At 37.6% G+C, this 20,054-nt stretch overlaps 1 protein-coding gene across 5 annotated transcripts in view; it reads left to right on the top strand.

Moving 5' to 3' along the window:
- The window catches only part of Hgsnat (heparan-alpha-glucosaminide N-acetyltransferase), a 70,691-nt gene extending 51,947 nt beyond the window's left edge, over positions 1-18,744 (top strand). For 4 of the 5 annotated variants that reach the window (XM_090353831.1, XM_090353835.1, XM_090353833.1 and 1 more), the window contains 4 exons: positions 15,934-16,011; positions 16,699-16,769; positions 16,876-16,988; positions 18,323-18,744. In XM_090353831.1, the coding sequence (XP_090209957.1) occupies positions 15,934-16,011; positions 16,699-16,769; positions 16,876-16,988; positions 18,323-18,504 (444 nt within the window). In that variant the 3' untranslated portion in view covers positions 18,505-18,744. The remainder of the gene's footprint in view (positions 1-15,933; positions 16,012-16,698; positions 16,770-16,875; positions 16,989-18,322) is intronic. The other variant, XM_090353832.1, reaches the window with a different exon arrangement.
- Positions 18,745-20,054: the final 1,310 nt, after the last annotated feature.

Here is a 20,054-nt window from a genome sequence, read left to right as displayed (position 1 = left end):
GCATAAATATCACATTTTCCTGAGTCATTCATTTATTGAGGGGCATCTGTGTTAGTTCCATATCTTTTTTTTTAAAGTTTCATAGTTTTATTCAAACAAATTTGGACAAAACGAGACTCACAGTGGCATTTCCATAGACAAACAGCAAGCATTTACCAAGTTCACCTATGCTTCGAACTCTCCCCCTCTTTCTGTCCCCTTCCAATTTTTTAATAGTCCCTCTTCTTGGCATTTTTTTTTCAGTCCTGGGGCTTGAACTTAGGGCCTGAGCACTGTCTTTGAGCTTTCTCAAGGCAAGCTCTCTACCACTTGAGCCACAGCACCATTTCTGGCTTTTTGTGTGTGTGTTTCTGAGGAAACAAACACTAGTCTTTATATATGCTAGGCAAGCATTCTACAAGTAGGCCAGACTCCCAGCCCCTTAAATTCAGGTCTTGTGCATGCTATGCAGGTGTTCTTTATTAGGTGAGCCTCACCTCTAGATTGCGTCAACCATCCTACTTATACTTCCTTCATAGCTGAGGTGTCAGATGTGATCCACCTTTTCAATGGCTATTTTGGCCTACATTGCCTTTAACTGGTGATCTTTCCTAACTTTGCCTTCTAATTAACTAGTATTATAGGATCCATAGATGAAAAAACAAGCGGTGGTTGACTGAGTCTGTGGCTCCATTTCCCTGCAAATAACAGGTTTTTACTCCTCAATTAAAGCTCCATTGTATTTTAAAATCTGTTCTGTTGACACTCAGGATGATTCTTATCTGGGTTATTGTGGACACTGGACATATTTATGTCCTTCCAGTATGGTGACATCTGTATGGAATGGAATCTCCTTTTTTACAATAGGAGCTGTAAGAATTTGAATCTTACTGTAGTTTTCATTGGCAATTCTCTGACGGGCAAGAAATTTTTCTTAAACTGACCATTTGATTTTCTTGAGAAAGATCTATTCAAATCATTATGCATTTCTGAATTTTATTCATTTGTGGGCATTATACCACATAAATAGCAAAGTCTTCCCCTAATCACCATTTCTCTTCACAGTTGCCTCCTTTGCCATGTAGCTTTCATTTGATATAATCAAAGCAGTCATTTCCTTTTGTTTCCTGTGCTAAGTTCTTATTTGGAAAACAACTACAAGTACCAACTACTACAATAAGGTCTCTGATCCATTTGGATCTTCGTTAGGGAGGGAGGAGAGTAGTCTCTAGTTTCAATATTTTACATGTAAATATTCAATTTTCCCAGGAACACTTACTTGAGTTTCTGCTTCATCTATTACTCATGGCCCATAGTAAGTTTATTTACATAAAACCTAGTGTTCCCACACTTGGCACATATGAACATATTTTTCTTGACAAATTTTTCCCTTGGTCATTAGTGACATTGTCAAGATTTTTTTCTGCGTCTTTCTACTGTATGAGTTTCTAGTGAGTTTCTAGCAGGCTATATAGTGGGCCTTCATTCCATAAGCCCAGAAATTTTATCTGTAAGATTTAAGATTATTTACATTCAGTACTGAAAGATGGACACATGTCCCTATCACTCTAGTTCTTCAAAGGTGTTTTGTTAATTTATTTCTTTTATTTATCTCTGAAGTTTTATGAGCCTTATTTCACTCTTCTGAGTGAAGAATTCTCTCAAATATCATTTGTAATATTGGTTTAGTGGTTATAAATCTCCTTAACTCATTCTTATCTTGGAATGTCTTTATTTCTCCTTCAAAGCTGAAAGACAGCTTTGCTGGGTATACTAATCTTGGTTGGCAATTATTTTCTTTCAGAACCTGGAGCACATCATTCCATGCCCTCCTGGAATTTAGAGTTCCTTCTGAGAAATCGGCTGTTAATCTAATAGCTTTGCCTTTAAATGTTACTCGGTGCTTCTCTCTTGCAGATTTTAGAATTCTTTCTTTGTCTTTTATTCTTGATAATGAAATTATGATATGTCTTGGAGAAGTACTTATCTGGCCAGATCTACTTGAGGCTCTAAATGCATCCTGTACATGGATATCCATGGTTTCCCCAAGGTCTGGGAAAATTTCTGATATTATTTCATTAAATAGGCCTGCCAGGCCACCAAAACTTAGCTCCTCTTTTTCAGGTATGCCAATGAGACGGATGTTTGATCTCTTTATTGAATCCCAAAGAGTTCCCAGTTGTTCTTCAGTCTCTCTTAATTCTTTATGCATATTTCTCCCTGACTCTAATTGGTTAAAAGTCCTGTCTTTGAGATCTGTTACTCTTTCTTCCATTTGGTCTACTTTGTTACTGAGGCTTCCTACTGATCTTTTCATCTGTCCTGTCTTTTCTGAGACTTCTTTTAGATCCTTTCACAGACCTTGTACTGCTTTCCTCAATTCTTTACAATTACTTCTTACAGTCTCCTTCCATTCTTTCCAATAGCAGCTTACAGTATCATCTACCTGCTCAGAGGGTTCATCAAATGTTTTAACTGATATTCCCTCGATTTCCTTCATTGTTTTTCTCAGATCCTCTTCTGTCTTTAAAGGCCATTTTTTTTTCTCTTTTTGCATTTCATTCACTTTAGAATGAGTTACCAGAGAACTAGGAACATTATATATCTTATCTTTTTTCCCCTTATTTCTGGTGCTTCTACGTTTAGCCATCTTTATATTTTGGGTTGGATACCTCTTCCACTTTTATGTGATAAATGGTTTTCTCAATCTGCTGTAGGGAGCCAGCTACCCCACTATCAATAATGCTCACCTTCTTTCCAAATGAATTCTAGGTAAATTCTTCCTATGGCTATGGTGGATGCAATTAGTGGGTGCAAACACAATGAATCTACACTACCAAAGTCTGAGGGACTGACTATTTGTAGATCTTTCAAGAGTGTAGATTCTAGAAACAATGCACTATACTTACAGGAAAAATAAAAAACTAAACCAGGTGACTGGTTTCCACAGAAACTAGTGATACTGGCTGTATTACTAAATCAATCTGGTACTGGTTACTCTAATCATTGTAATGAGCTCAAAGCTCTTAGTCACTCCTGTAGCATATTGCCTTGTGTTCCATTGGAGGAGTGGGAGCTGGGATCACAGGTTCCCCTCTTAGGGAGAAATCCAGTCTTTACAGCAACGTATAACCTGAGATGGAATGGGGATGAGCAAGACAGAGCACCCTTGTAGGTGAAGCTCACACAACAGCTGTTACTTTGGAGTTCCCTTCCAAGAGTGGGGCTTAAAATTCCATCTTAGCTGTCCCAACCTTGGCAGTGGTCACTGTCCAGGAACTTTTGTTACCCTATGCCTCAAGTCGAAATATGTAGCAAAGTTTGAGCAGGTCTTGATGATGACTGGTACTGGATACAGTTTCTTTCAGCTGGAAGTATGAAGCTCAGGGGCAGAGTACCTGACCAATTTGTACAACTGCCTGAGTTTGATCCACAGCAATTTTCCAGTCATATATTCATGTCATTTATCTCCAAGGCTATTTTTATACTTTACTATTCCTCGCGAGACCCGCGTGGACGACCCACCTAAAATTAGAAAGTGGCATAGCGTCTGCTCACATGCGCACCCAGCCGACTGAGTCACGACCACGCCCCCTAGTTCCATATCTTAGCTATAGTAAATAATCCTGCAAGGAGCATGGTTGTGCTGGTAGGTTTGGTATGTCCTTGTTTCTGGATATTTGGGTAAATGCCCAACAGTGGGATTGCTGGGTTGTAGAGGAGCTCTGTTTAGTCTTTCATCTATACGTTTTCCATACATCCATACATTCATCCATACAGTTTCCAGAGTGGTTGAACAAGTTTACACTCCTACTAACAGTGTAGTAGTATTCCCTTCTGGCCACATCCCCGCCAGCATCTGTTGTTATTAGATTTCTTGATCGTGGCCATTCTAACTGGAGTGAGGTGGAATCTCAGAGTTGTTTTGATTTGCATTTCTTTTATGGCCAGAGATGTTGAGCATTTCTTCATGAGTCTATGGGGCATTCTTATTTCCTCTTCAGAGAAATCTCTCTTTAAGTCTTTAGCCCATCTTTTAGTGTGATGGTTGTTTCTTTGAGAATTTGTTTTTGAGAGATTCAATTTTTTTTTTGATTATGGGGCTTGGACACTGTACCTGAACTCTTTAGCTCAAGGCTACAGCCCTACCCTTGAGCCACAGCCCCACTTCCCCTTTTCTAGGTTTTAATTGGAGTCTCTTGTTCTTCATTGCCTGGGCTGGCTTGGAACCAAAATCCTCAGATCTCAGCCTCCTGAGTAGCTACGATTACAGTTATGAGCCACTGCGCCTGGGGTAGAGATTAATTTCTTTCAAGCTGTAGATATATTTTACATATGAGGCCTTTGTCTGTTATATGGCTAGTGAATATCTTCTCCCACTTGGTGGGCTTTCTATTTAACTTGCTGATTGTGCCTCAGTCATAAAGAAGCTCTGCAGTTTAATGCAGTCCCATTGGTACAGACTTTTTTTATTTTTCTTTATTTCTTTGTTGTGTTTCTGGGCCTTTATTAAGAAGGCTTTGGCCTGTGCTAAGGAGCCATAGTGTATCTCCTACTCCTTCCTGTAAAATTTTCAGGGTATCTGCTTTTACCTCAATGTCTTTGATCCATTTGGAATTAACTCTGGTGTAAGGTGATAAATTAAGTATCCAACTTTAATTTCTACAGGTCCTTAGCCAATTCTGTCAGCCCGATTTGTTGAATAGGCTATCTTTCTTCCAGCCAGTATTTTTGGCTCCCTTATCCAAGATTAGATGGCCATAGGTCTGCTAGTTGATTTCTGGGTCTTCAGTTCTATTCCATTGGTCCTCAGGCCTGTTCTTGTGACAAGACCAAGCTGTTTTGATTACTCTAGCTCTGTAATAGCGTCTGAGGTTTGGTATTTATTTTCCTCCGGTGCGGTTCTTTTTCCTAAGGATTGTTTTTGCTATAGAGGGTCTTTCATTATTCCATATGAATTTTTGGATTGCTTCCTCTATTTTGTAAAGAATGGCATGGGAATATTGACAGGTATTGCATTGGATTTGTAGAGAGCCTTCATGATGTTGATCGTTTCAATCCAGGAACAAGAGAGCATATTCCTTTCCTTAATTTGGCTTTAATTCCCTTTTTCATCCCTACTTTTTTTTTTTTTTTAAGTTTTCATCATGGAAGTCCTTCACTTCCTTGGTTAATTCCTAAGTATTTTATTTTCTTTGAGGCTATTGCAAATGGAATTGCTTTCCTGATTTCAGCCTCACTATTTTTGTTGTTGGCATACAGGAATGCCATTAATTTTTTTCTTTTTAGTGGGTCATGGGACTTGAACTCAGCCTGGACGCTGTCCCTGAGCTCTTTAGCTCAAAAGCCATTGATTTTTTTATTAAATAATTAATTAACATTGATTTTTACATTGTATTTCAAATGATGTGTTTAACACACAAGTATTCAAGAAGGGAATCTCTATATACAACACTGACACTTAGATTTTAGAACATAATTAAATTAGGCTGTCATAGATATATATTAATCTATGTAATAAAACATTATATCTATAGAGTCATAAATTTTTATGTCTGTGTAGTTGTGTTTATATTTCCAATACCATGTCCATAGCATTGGTTATGCAAATATTGAGTCCTCGCTCTTGTACTGTTTGGATCTAGTAGCCACATATTAAGGATACCATGCGCCTTTTGTTCCTTTGGTCTTGTCTCACTCAACATGATTTGCTCTAGATTCATCCACTTCCCTGCAAATACCGTTAAAAAGCCATTGATTTTTGAGGACTAATTTTATACCCTGCTACTTTGCCAAAGTTTTCTATTAGCTCAAGTACCTTGGGAATGGAGCCCATATAGATCTTTACATACAGAGGCATGTCATCTGCAAAGAGGGTAATTTTTACTTCCTCTTTTCCTTTTTGAATCCATTTTGTTTTTGGCTCTTGCCATATTGCTCTAGCTAGGAATTCTAATATTGTATTTAAGAGGAGTGGGGAGAGTAGACATCCTTGTGTGATTCTTGATTTTATTGGGAATGGCTTTAACTTTTCACCATTAAGTATAATGCTAGCTGAAGGTTTGTCATACACAGTCTTTATTATACTGAGGAATGATCCATGGGTTCCTAGTTTCTCTGGATCTTTTATCATAGAGGGGTGTTGGATTTTGTCAAATGCTCTTTCTGCATCAATTGAAATGGTTATGTGGTTCTTGTCCTTGCTCATGTTGATGTGATGAATTATATTTATTTATTTATTTACATATATTTTTTATTGTAATTAATAAAAGGGTTACATTATATTTGCCAGATAGAAGGTGTATTACTTCACAAACATTGATACCCTTTCTCATTCTTTGGTCCCTACTTCCTCCCCTCCACCTTCTTTCCCCCCCTCCCTATCCTATTTCAAATAACCAAATAAACATATATACAATATATCAGATAACAAGATACTGTAACAATATGAGATAACCAAGGAACAACAAAAGATGATAAATAACATAGTACATTAAGGACAACAATCACTCACTATGTCTTTTGTTTCTATATCCTGGAGGTCCTTTCATTTAACCTCATCCTATATGGCCTTATGTATCCAGGTTTTGCACTATTGTAAACCTCTGCTAGGAGAGCACAAGGTTTCTACTGATTAGGACAAATGAGGGAAACCATTGAGCCTATGTTCCTTTGAGTCTGGCTTACTTCACTTAATATGATTTTTTTCTAAGTCTTTCCATTTCCTTACAAATGGGGTGATACCGTTGTTTCTGATGGCAGCATAGAATTCCATTTTGTATAATTACCTCAGTTGATCCATTGTCAACTGATGGTCATCTGGGTTGGTTCCAAATCTTTGCTATGATAAATAGTGCTGCCATGAACATCATTGTGCTGGTGGATTTTAGTATGTCCTTGTTTCTGGACGATTGGGTAAATGCCAAGTAGTGGTATTGCTGGGTCATAGGGGAGCTCTACGTTTAGTCTTTTGAGGAACTGCCATACTGCTTTCCATAGTGGTTGAGCGAGTTTACACTCCCACCAACAGTGTAGTAGTGATCCCTCTTGGCCACATCCTTGCTTCTGTTGTTATTAGATTTCTTGATCATGTGATTGAATTATATTTATTGAACCAACTTTGCATCCCTGCCATGAATCCTGTTTGATCATGGTGTATTTGGTTTTGATGAGTTGTGGAAGTTGATTGGCCAGTATTTTGTTGAGAAGTTTTGCATCAATGTTCACCAAAGAAATGTGTGTATAGTTTTCTTTCTTTGATGAGATCCTGTCTGATTTTGGAATGAGGATTATGTTTGTTTCATAAAATAATTTTGGTTTAAATTTCATTGAAGAGTTTGAGGAGTATTGATGTGAGATCTGTTTTGAAGACCTTATAAAATTCAGCTGTGAATCATCAGGTATTAGGCTTTTCTTTGAGGGAAGGTCTCTTACTGCCATTTCTATTTCATTACTTGAAATGGGTCTGTTTAGTTGGTTTAGATCTTCTTGGTTTAATTTGGGTATATCAATACTTGCTAGAAATTCATCCATCTCTTCTAGATTCTCAAATTTGTTGGCATAAAGGTTTGAGAAGTATTCCCTTATGATGCTCTAGATCTTGTAGTTTATTTCATGATATTTCCATTCTCATCCCTGTTTGGTTATTTGGGTGTGCTCTCTTCTTTTTCTTTTTTGGTAAGATTTGCTAAGGGCTCCCAATTTTGTTAGTTTTTTTCAAAGAACCTACTCTTTGTTTTGTTGATTCTTTCTATGTTTTTTTTTGGACTCCAATTCATTTAATTCTGACTTAATATTAATAATTTGTTTCCTTCTACTGCATTGGTGTTTGGTTTGTCACCCTTTTTGCAGGAGCTTAAAGTACATAATTAAATTATTGGTTCAAGATTTCTCCAGTTTATTTATTTAGGCACTCAGAACTATAAATTTACTTCTGAGTAATGCCTTTGTTGTGTTCCAAAGTAGCTGGTATTTTATGTGCTCCTTTTTGTTAAATACCATAAGCTATTGAATTTCTGTTCTGATCTCTTCAGTGAACCACTGGTCATTCAACAATGTGTTGTTAAGTCTCCATGTGTTATAGGATTTTGTATGTTGGCATTTGGTATTTAGTTCCAATTTTATGCTATTGTGGCCTGAGTGAATGCAGGAGATAATTTCATAGTTTCCGAATTTGCACAGATTTTTCTTTGGGCCCTAAAATGGGATCTGTTTTTGAAAATGTTCTATTGACTGCTAAATAGAACTCTGGTTTTGCTGGGTGGAATAATCTGCAGATACTTGTTTGGTGTAGTTGTTCAGTTCTGAATTTTCCTGTTTTTGAAATATCCAGATGTGACAGTGGTGTGTTAAAGTCACCAATGATCATGGTGTTTGGATCTATGTGTATGTTCAGTGGAAGTCAAGTTAGTTTGATGAAGTTGGGAGCTCTGGCATTTGGTGTGTAGATACTTACAATGATTATATGCTCTTTATTAGTACGTAATAACCTCTTTACACTAATTTTAGCTTGAAGTCTATTTTATCAGGTATAAGGATGGCAAGTTCAGCCTGTTTATATGGGCTATTTGCTTGACAGATTTTATTCCAACCTTTCACTTTCAGAATATCTTTATTTTTGCAGGCAAGATGTGTCGCTTGAAGGCAGCAGAAAAACGGATCTTGCTTTCTTTTTTTTAATCCAGTTAATCAGTTGGTGTCATTTAATTGGAGAATTAAGTCCATTCACAGTGAGAGTTAGGATTGAGAGGTGTTTGTTAGTTCCTGTTATTTTGTCTTTTTTTCCCTCCAATGGACTTTGTGTAGTCAGATTTTGCTATTATTAGGTGATAGTCTGTTTAGGTGCCATTTCTTTGTCAATATCATGTTTGTGTTGACTTTCAATGTGTAGGATATCTTTAAGAATTTTCTGTAATGCTGGTTTGGCCAATATATACTGTTTCAATTTTTCCTTGCTGTGGAAGGTTTTTATTTTTCCCTCAGCTAGGAATGAGAGCTTAGCTGGGTACAGTATTCTTGGTAGTTGGTAGTTATTTGACTTTAGGGCATTGCATACATAACTCCAAGCTTTTCTTGTTTGCAGGGTTTCTGCTGAAAAATCTGTGGTTATTCTCATTGGTTTTCTTTTATCAGTGATTGTTCTGTATCCCTGGCCACTTTAAGGATCCCTTCCTTGGTCTCTATTGATTATGTATGTATGTATGTATTATTATTATTATTATTTTGTGGGTCATGGGGATTGAACTCTGGGCGCTGTCCCTGAGCTCTTCAGCTCAAGGCTACCACTCTACCCCTGGGCTGGGGCGTTATCCCTGAGCTCATCAACTCAAGGCTACTGGCCTATACTTCAGCCAAGCCCCACTTCCCATTTTCTAGAGGTTATTTAGAGATAAGAGTCTCAAGTCTTTTTGTGCCTGGGCTGGCTTTGAACCTTAATCCTTAGATGTCAGCCTCCTGAGCAGCTAGGATTACAGGCATGAGCCACCACCCTCAGCTCCTGTATGGATTATAATGTGGCAGTGGGATGTCCTTTTCTGGTCTGTTCTGGTCTGGTGTTCCTAAAGCTTCTTGTATGTGAAAGGTTTTTTTTTTTTTTTTTTTTGAGATTTAGGAATTTCTCTGTGATGATTCTATTTAATATATTTCCTTAATCATTGGCTTGCTTTTCCACTCCCTCTTTTATACCAATTATCCTTAAATTTGGCTTCCTGTTATATTTTGGAGCTTCTGAAGAGTTCTGTCATATTTCTTGATTTTGTTTTGAACAATTTTCTGGTTTCTCTCCATGATGCTTATACCATCTTCAATTTCAGAGGTTCTGTCTTCTACACCTTCTGTTTGTACTTTTATTTTTTGCTACTTAAAATTTTTATTATTTGCATCAATAAAAAGTTTTCCTTCTTTCCACAGAAAAATGGCAATGCTGTCAGTGCATTTTTGATGGAAATTTCTTCTCTTAAGTAACTAGCTGAGAAACTTGAGCCACCACTGTCAAAGCTAGCATGCCAGGTCAAAGAAATGATGCTGCCATTTTGTTAGCACACAGGAAGAACACACATCTGTTAGGAATCTATGGACAAGTTCAGAAAATTGTTGCAGGGCATTGACTTTTTAGAGGTACAGAAAACAAAGGAGCACAGAATATACCTCCTGAAATTAAAAACAAACAAACAGAATCCAGTAGATCATAGTCACAGTGCTCCAACTTTATCACCTTCTGCCTAAATGATGTGCATTCATACCTTCCATTTTAAGTTTAGAGCATTATTTTCCAGCAGGCCATTTTTCATCTGATGTGTAAATGGCATTTTGTATACTGGTTTCCACCTAGCAACTAAAAGTAATAAGGATCAGGCAAAACCAGTCTCACCAAAACAAAAGCAAACCAATCATGTAGCTTTATGCATCTTTACTAAAAAGATGATCAACTCACAAATTTGTGCTCACTTTCTTAAATAAACCTTATAAAACATAAGAAAGCTGTCATGATTACTGTTTTGACTGAATGCAAAACAGTTTTTCTGCAAGCATACTGAATAAACATACAAATATATCCTTAACAAAATATTGTCAGATTAACATGTATAACCAGCTTCTAAAAAGGTACCAATAATCATGAGATTCAAATGACCACTATAAGGTGATCCTGCATGGTAACTGGGAAGTTTTGGTCAGGTTTGCATATAATCCATTTGGCTTTTTCATTAATTCATATGACAAACACCTTTTATGAGGAAATAGCAGATACATCATGATGAAACTCAAACCTAAGTGATTCAGAGGTATATGGAAAACTTGTCTTAAATTCTAAATGACATATAACAGAATCTTAAAATAGAAAGTATTCTTACCATGATCTAAACCTTAAATTGTGAAAGTATTATCTGACAGAATAACAAGTGGCCTGTTAATCACATCCAGGCCTTGCAAGCGAGGGGCACTCAGTGTATGGCATAGCAATTATTTCCAGATGATTCAAACATTCCTACGTATTATTAAACTATATCTGATAGGTTATTTTACTTAATAATCCAAAATTTCACTTATAAAAACAAATAGCAGCTGAGTGCGGTGGCTCACACCTGCAATCCTAGTTACTCAGGAGGCTGAGATCTGAGGATCATGGCTCAAAGCTAACCTTGGCAATATAGACTGACAGACTCTTATCTTCATTTAATTACTAGAAAGTGGGAAGTGGGGCTGTGGCTCCAGGTGTAGGACAGTAGCCTTAAGCTGAAGAGCTCAGGGACAGCACCCAGGCCCACAGTTCAAACCCCATGACCCACAAAAAAATAGCATCTAAACAAGGGAATTTCTTTCCACTCTGAAACTCACTATACTTTTGATTGTAATAAACATAAATTAAGACCATCTCAAAAACATTCTCTAACAATTAGGAAGAAATGCACACTTTTGTAGCAATTCCACAAAATATTTTCAATTCAGAAAACACCTGTCTTCTAGTAAAACCAGAATCCCTTATGGAGGTTATGAGCATTAATACTTTACCCCTCTGAGGTATAAATGCAGCTATATTTCCATTAAGTTGAAAGTGCATGATGCTAATGGTCTGCATGTATGCATAAAATTGGGAGTAATATCATCCTGACTGATTGAAAACTTATTTTTATATTTTTTATAACAATGGAGATTAAGCTTGAGAAAATACATAGTTTAGCCCAGTTTAGTCAGTAGTAATCTCAATCTCTAAACCAATGCAAATGATTATGACATCCAGAAAATGTTTAACAATGCATATGGATTAAAAAAGGAAAGTGAGCAGTGGAGACACATGAATATTTTAGATTCAACAAAGCACCATGAGAAACATACAATAAATAAGTGTTTAACCAGTCAAGCTTTTCCAAAAGAGAAAATCATTTTAACCCTTCAGCAAGTCTATGGAAATAGTATACATACAATAAAAGTGAGGAGGGAGCATCTAGAATACCTCCCACAGGCTTGCTACATCAGTGATGTTTCTGTCTCTCTTTATGGGAGCATGATGGCCAGCAGAGGACAAGAAGTCCACATGACAGTAGTTCAGTAACTCTTTTTTTTCACTACTGTTGCCACCTGAAGTTCTCATTACTTCTGAAGACCAAGAACAAGCCTAGTATAGTTGCAAAGAAGACTGTTTCCTGTGAGAACAAGTGCACAAGCTCCCCATGCAATTTGTATACTGGTAGGTACATCCAAACATCAAAAACATTTGCCCAATTGCTCCTCCAAAGGACAAACTAATCAAAATGTTGATGCTAGCCATGGCTGTAAAGTCACTCCAAACTCCCAGGCAGGGGCAGAAGCGTCCAGGAGACTCTGTACTCCTTTTTTGGGGGTTGGTTGTGGGACTTGAATTCTGGGACTAGGTGCTGTCCACCTGAGCTCTTCAGCTCAAGGCTACACTCTACCCCTTGAGCCACAGTCCATTTCCAGTTTTCTGGTGGTTAATTGGAGATAAGAGTCTCAGGGACTTTTATGTGTGGGCTGGCTTTGAACCACAGTCTTCAGATCTTAGCCTCTTGAGTAGCCAGGATTATAGGTGTGAGCCACTGTGCCCAGCTAGCTGTACTTTTTTTTTTAATCTCCCTTCCTTCTAGTTGTTCATTTTTGCATCTCTTGTTTTTTATCTTGCCTGGTCTTCCTTAGCTCCTTGGTTCTGGGAGAAGTCTCTGGCACGCTGGCTCACTTTGGGTCCTGGAACGTCTCAAGCTGGCTGAAGGTTGGTCCATCCAGGCAGCTTTGGTGGACACAGGAAGGGCTTAGGGAGAGGTGGAGATAATGGCTGCTCTGAGGTTCCTATTTTTTTAGTGGGAGCAGCTGCACACCAGTGGGGACCATGTGGGAATGGACATTGGCAGGAGTACATGGATGATGTTCCTGTTGAGATTGGCTGGGGCTCTCAGGTTTTCTTGGAGTATGAATAGCAAGAGTTTGGGAGCCACTTGCCACTTGTGTGTGGCTGTTGCTGCATAGCAGAGAAGCGCACACTTTTTTTGTATTGTTCTTTTCTTTTGGCTCTCCCTGGAGTTTGATCTTGTCAGCATAAGTCTTTATCTGTTTAAAAGTCTGATGGTGTGGGATTCTTGATAGAAAGTGAGACTTAGACCCTAAGTCTCTACTTGTTTCAAGAGTTTCAGTGGATTTACCTGGGAAAGTGTTGCCATCTTCCCGGAAGTTCTCTGTGCTACTTTTTTTTTAGATAAAGTCTTGCTTCCTACATTTGGGTACATGTCTCAACTGTAGTCCTCATGTGAGTGTGTGCGTGCGTGCGTGCGTGTGTGTGTGTGTGTGTGTGTGTGTGTGTGTGTGTGTGTGTCTTATTCCATCTTGGAGCTTGAACTTAGTGCCTGGGAGCTGTTCCTGGGCTGTGTTTGCTTTTGACTAGTCCTGTACCACTTGAGCCATAGCTCTTATTATGTTTTTTTTTGGAGTCTCACAGACTTGTCTGCTGGGGCTGGCTTCAAGCTGGGATCCTCAGATTTCAGGCTTCTGAGTAGCTAGGATTACATGTACCTGGCAGTCCTCTTGTTTTTTGTTTTCCACTGTAGCTGGATTGACAGATATGTTCTACCTGATCCAGCTTCTGCTGAGATGGAATCTTATTAACTTTTCTTCCTAGCTGGCGTTGAACCACTATCCTCTTGGTTTCAGTCTCCTAACTAGATTACAGGCATGAATTATTAGTGTCAAGCTCTATGAAGGCATTAATTCTGTGACATATTTTAGCTGATCAGTTTTTGGATAAAGATTCACCACATGGGTATGGTGGGTATACCTATGATTCACCTACAATCTGCATTCTTGGCAGACTGAGGTAAGAGAGTGTTGTCAGCTTTTTTTTTTTTTCTAAGATACTGTCACGAGCAAGCAAGCAGGTGAATGAATGAACAAACAAAAACTGCTGGAGGTGGCAGTGTTTGGCTATTACTAGCTGTGGTAATTTAATTATGTGTCTTGTCTGTTGTTGTTCACATATAATTGTTTTAGTATGTTTGTCCTACTGTGGCAAATTACCTGAGGCCGGGTAATTTATCAAAGTGGAAATTTATTTCTCATAGTTTTGGGGATTAGGAATTCCAGATCAGGTTGTAGGAATTTTTTTGCCTTGTGAATATGTAGTCTCTTTCTAAGATGGCAGCTTGAGTGCTCATTCTCCAGAAAGGAGGAGTGCTGTGTTCTTACACAGTAAAAGATTAAGGAGTAGAGATACTGGACTTTGTCTCAAGCTCTCTATCAGAGCATAAAATGTGTTCAGGAGGGCAGAGCCCTTATATTATAATCATATCCCAGAGGCTTCTGATACTTTCACCTTAGTGATGAGGTCATACATTTTAGAGGGACAGACATTCAAATCTTAACAAACACTGTATATGGCTTCAGAGTATGTATATTTTATGCCACAATCAATACTGGTTAATCTTGGTGTGTCTTCCCAAAGTTCTCATTGATGTTTGAAATTGTTGAGAAAAGTAAACTGGTAGGGGGAAAAACTTGTACCGTAGTATTCATAGAATTTTCTGTGATGATGAGAGTATTTACTCTATCATTAGGTACTAACTAGCCAGGAGAACTTTTGAGTACTTGAATGTGGCTATAGTATTACTAAGTATTTTTTTTTGCCAGTCTTGGGGCTTGAACTCAAGGGCCTGGGCACTCTGCCACTTGAGCCAGATCACCACTTATGGCTTTTTTGTGTGTATGTAGTTTCAGTGAATTGAACCCAGAGCTTCATGCATGCTAGGCAAGCACTTTGACACTAGGCCACACTACTAGCCCCTGACTGAGGCATTTTTAATTTTATTTGATTTAGAACAGATATAAACCATATATATTTTGGTGATGAAGTAATTTTAGTTAGAAATCCTATCTTTATAGCACTTGATGTTTTTATATTCTGTTTTTATGTATATTCAGATTTCTTCTTGATGCTGTGGTCAATCTAGGGTAGAAGTTGAGAAAGTGCCCTGGATCTGTACTGCCAAAGTTTAATTTAAGTCTGTCACTTACTGGTGACTTTAGGCATATTACTTGACTTCTCTTTGCCTTGCTAGCACCTTATAAATAGGTTAATTTATACGGAGTTTTAACTACTAACATACAGAAAGCATTCAAAACTGTAGCTATTTTAATAAATTATTAACACTTTCTTAACCTTTTATCACTTGGAAAATGACAGCTAGGCTGGGTGCAGTGCCTCATACCTGTAAACCTAGCTACTCAGGAGACTGGGATCTAAGGATTGTGGTTCAAAGCCAGCCCAAGCCATAAGACTTATCTCCAAAAACCAGAAAGTGCCACTGTGGCTCAAGGAGTAGGGAGTGGTAGCCTTGTGCTGAAGAACTTAAGGACAGTGCCCAGGCCCAGAGTTCAACTCCCATGACTGACCCGCTCCCCCCCCCCCAAAAAAAAATAAAACAAAACAGCCATGGACCAGTGGCTCATGATTGTAATCCTAGCTATTCAGGAGGCTGAAATCTGAGGATCTTTTTCCTTGGGGGAAAATTTTCCTTGGCTCCCATCACTTTTAGAAGGAAGCCCTCACATGAAATGAGACCTATTGAGCCTACTTCCTAACCATTTTTATAGCATTTCCCTATCCCCCGGCTTTTCCACCTCAGCACAACAAGGTACAGTGGTGCCTTTCACTCTTGGATATACTCCTGTGCAGTTCCGTTCTGTTCAGAATGCCCTTCCACTTTTGACCATCTATGCTTGTGGCTGTTTGATGTCTTCCTACTTTTGTTTAACTTCTGGTTTTTTAAATTTTTTAAAAATTGTAATGTTTAGAGGGATTATAGTTATATTTGCCAGATAGTAGGTGCATTACTTCTCACACATGATACCCTTCTCATGTTTTGTCCCCATTTACCTCCCAATCATCTTGTTTCTCCCCCTTCCCTTTTTCCTGGTATTTAAAAAAATTTTTTTTGGTCATATTGTTTTCTTCTTCAGGCAGGAAAAATACTATTGTACTATAAGGATCAGACCAAAAGCATCCTCATTAGATTCACTGCATGGTGTTGTATTCTAGTAAGTAACTTCTCACTGAGCCTGCTTTTCTCACTTTATAGATTTAAAAAGAAATAAAGTATTTAGCAGCAGCACTTATATATAGCAGATGTTACCATGATGTGACAAGAAACATTTTTCACTGAAACCAGAGAGGAATAAGTCTTAGAAGTGTGCATGCGTGCTGGGGATGGAAGCCCAGCAATCCATGTATGTACAACACTTAAATTATCAAATTTTAATCTGGACAGTGTTTGGCATTGGACACCGGAATGAGCAATGCCTCAAGAAGAGTGGATTCTAAGTAGGAAGCTTTATTAGAAAAACTAAGCAAATAAGAGCTTTATAAAAAAACCAACTCCAGATTTATATATAAAACATGATTATAAGTTTGGCCAAATCTTAATTATGTTCCTAACTTTGTAATCATGTTTCTCTTTGGATTCACATAATTTATTAATTTTTCTTTTTCATCTCAGAGGAATACTGAGGATTTATTTTAGTTATACCTTTTAAAATGTATTCCCAATTAAAAGATAACAGGCACTAATTTTATGAGACTGATGCACTGCCTACTGCGCTAAGGAGGCAGATAAAAGGCACTAATTTTAGTCTTCACTAAGAAATTAAGTAACTTTGGTTTTGATGCGCAATTATGTTTTGGGAATATAGTATAAAAATTCAACATATTTCTCTTCCTCATTACAGGGGATTATTTCTGTTGCATTGACAAAGGCTTCTGCAAATGATGGCTTTATTCCAATAAACAAAAATCTTTGGTAAGCATAGAAAAACAATGTCATCTTAATATTGATGGTTTCTCCTGTTGACATTGATTATGTTACTCAAGAGCTCTGTAAACCCTCCTTACTTAACTTCCTGCAGGTCCATTTCATATGTCACCACACTGAGCTCTTTTGCCTTCTTCATCTTCCTGGTGCTCTACCCTGTTGTTGATGTGAAGGGACTGTGGTCAGGAGCCCCATTCATTTACCTAGGTAAGTTAGAAAATTTAAGCAGAGATTTGGTGACAGAGGTCTAGAGAACTGGTCAAGAGACCTGAGCTTCTGTAGTTCTGTGCCTTTGAGCTCCTGCACAGGAGTAAGGAATAAGCAGAGTGAGAAAGCAACAGTGCCTGTGTTGTCTCAAGTCACATAAGTCTGCTCTGAAGCAGTCCACCTTTGCGTGCGTGTGTGTGTGTGTGTGTGTGTGTGTGTGTGTGTGTGTGCGCGTGTGCATGTGTGTGTGCGTGTGTGTGTGCCATTCCTGAGCTTGAACTCACGGTCTAGGCACTGTCCCTCAGCTTTTATTTTGATCAAGGCTAGTACTCTACCATTTGAGTCACAACCCCATGGTGGTTGATCAGCGATCAGAGTCACATGGATTTTCCTGCTCAGCTTGCCTTTGAACTACAATTTTCAGATCTCAGCCTTTTGAATAGCTTAGATAATAGTGCCTAGCTCCCACCTCATTTTTATCCATTTAGGTTTTCCAGTTATCGTATTCATGAGCTCAACTTATTTCTTTAGGTAATACCAGTTTAGACTTTTAGATTTTTAAATAAGACTTCCATTTCTCAATGTAAAGGTACTACTTTAAAGTTTATGCATGATAAGGAATATTATTATATTTTGTTACTTTGTATTTATAAGAAATAATGTATTTATAAACTTGATTTGTTAAACAGCAACTCCTTTGTACAACTACTTGGAAACAATAAAAATTCAATTTAAAAAAAGGAATGAAAAGGTCATATCAAGGTTTAAATGGAATGGTTTAGATGTATTTCTAAAGGACTAAGAGTAGATCATTTCAGTAACTCAGTTCTTTGAATCTAGTGATAATTACATTCTGTGGACCTCAAATTTTCTATCTAGAAAGTATAAGTTATGTAATCTTCCTTTTTGAGTTATTGGGATGGGGCTATATCTCAGTAATAGGGCATGTACATTGCATGCACGAAGCCCATCCTCAGAAAAATCCATTAGTAGACAAATATTTTCTCATATTTTAAGAATGCTGAGGTGGGAGGGGGTTTCAGCCTTTGAGAGAAAGCATCGACACCAAATTCAAGTCTGGGTCCAGGATAAATTCCAGACCCTCCGAAGGGTGAAATTGAGATGCATTGAAATCATAAACTGACATGTTGAAATGAAATCCTTAAAGGTAATAAGAAGAATACAGTCTATACTTAAATAGCTCAGATATGCTCTATTTATTTTTGGCAGTTGCAAATTCATGCTTTTTGTCTTTGTTTTTCTGAACCCATTTCAGTATTTAAAAAGATAATCTAATATGCCTCAGGAAAAAATACTCTGTTTCTTTCCTTAAGGAATGAACTCTATTCTGGTGTATGTTGGCCATGAGGTGTTTGCGAATTATTTTCCCTTTCAGTGGAAGCTGGAGGATAAGGAGTCACACAAAGAGCATCTGACTCAGAACATAGTTGCCACTGCTCTGTGGGTACTTATTGCTTACATTCTCTATAAAAAGAGGATATTTTGGAAAATCTGATCAGTGACTGCTGAAATGTATTGCTGGAAGATATAGTGATGCATCCATTCAGAAAATCATCAGTGTTAATGTTAACAATGTGGAAATCTGCTATTTCCAGATTATTGTGAAAGATGCTGATGTCCTCAAGCCATTTTGCCATTACATATGTTCTGCCTGTATATCTGTGACTTAAATATTTGGAATGTTATGGTCTTTTCTTTCTCCATCTTACATGAAATAAATACATTTGGAACTTTATTCAATGGAAATCTTCCTTTAAAAATTGACATATTATCCCGCCATACCACTTCTGGGCATCTATCCTGAACAGCATGACCCAGGATATTATAAAGATACCCGCTCAGCTATCTTCATCTCTGCACTATTCACAATAAATAGCCAGGTGATGGAAACAATCCAGATGCCCTACTGCAGATGAATGGATACAGAAAATGTGGTATATATACACAATGGAATTCTACATAGCCAACAGACAAGATAAAATAATGGCATTCGCAGGGAAGTGGATGAATCTAGAGTGAATCATGTTGAGTGAGACAAGTCAAGACCTAAGGAACAAAAGGCGCATGGTATCCTTAATATGCGGTTATTAAATCCAAAGTGTACAAGAGCGAGGACTCAATAACTGCATACCCAAAACTATGGACATGGTAATGGAAATACAAACATAACTATATAGAAAAAAAACCTATGACTATAATCATAATGTTTTATTTCATAAATTGATATGTTTCTATGACATACAAACCGTTAGCCTAATTTTGATTAAGTTCTAAATACTAAGTTCCAGAGAATGTAATTAGAGATTCCCTCCTTGAACAATTGTATGTTAAACTTGTCATTTAAAATATGATGTAAACTTATGCCATATAATGAATGATTGTTGTTCTTAAGGTACTATGTTATCTCTCATCACTTCTATGGTCCCTTGGTTATTTCATATTGTTACACTATCTTACTTTGTTACCTGATATATCGGATATATTTGTATTTGGTTATCTGAAATTGGATAGGGAATGGGGGAAAACAAGATGAGGGGTGGGGGAGAGGGGAAGGGAAATGGGGATCAAGACATGTGAAAGGGTATCAATGTATGGGAATTAATGCACCATCTATCTGGCAAATATCATGTAATTACATGATATTAATTACAATAAAAAATATAAAAAATTGACATATTAGTTTTAGAGAGGTTTCATGGTTCTGGTCTCCACACAGTGTGAACATTACATTGTATACCAATCAGTTTCATGCTTCCATAGTGAATAAAATAGTCTAAGGTTTATGGGCTCAGTTGTATGGCTTATTGATAGAGCACATGTCTAACATGTGTGATATACTGGTTTTAATCCCTAGCACAAGAAAGCAACAATGAACCAAGCCAAGAACAACAACAACAACAAACCCCTCAAATAATGCAAAGTGCACGTCTAACTGGTCCTATTTACTGAAAACTGCCTTCCATATGAACATTCATGACAACAAAGAAAAATACTATGATTTCATGTGGCAAACTATGAAGCTTTTGATGAAATAATATTGTATAA

This window comes from Megascapheus bottae, chromosome 20 (genome assembly GCF_031878675.1).
Source record: "Megascapheus bottae isolate mThoBot1 chromosome 20, mThoBot2.hap1, whole genome shotgun sequence".
Taxonomy (NCBI): Eukaryota; Metazoa; Chordata; class Mammalia; order Rodentia; family Geomyidae; genus Megascapheus; species Megascapheus bottae.
The sequence above is the reverse complement of the archived record's forward strand: the minus strand, read 5'-3'. Positions and strand labels throughout refer to the sequence as shown.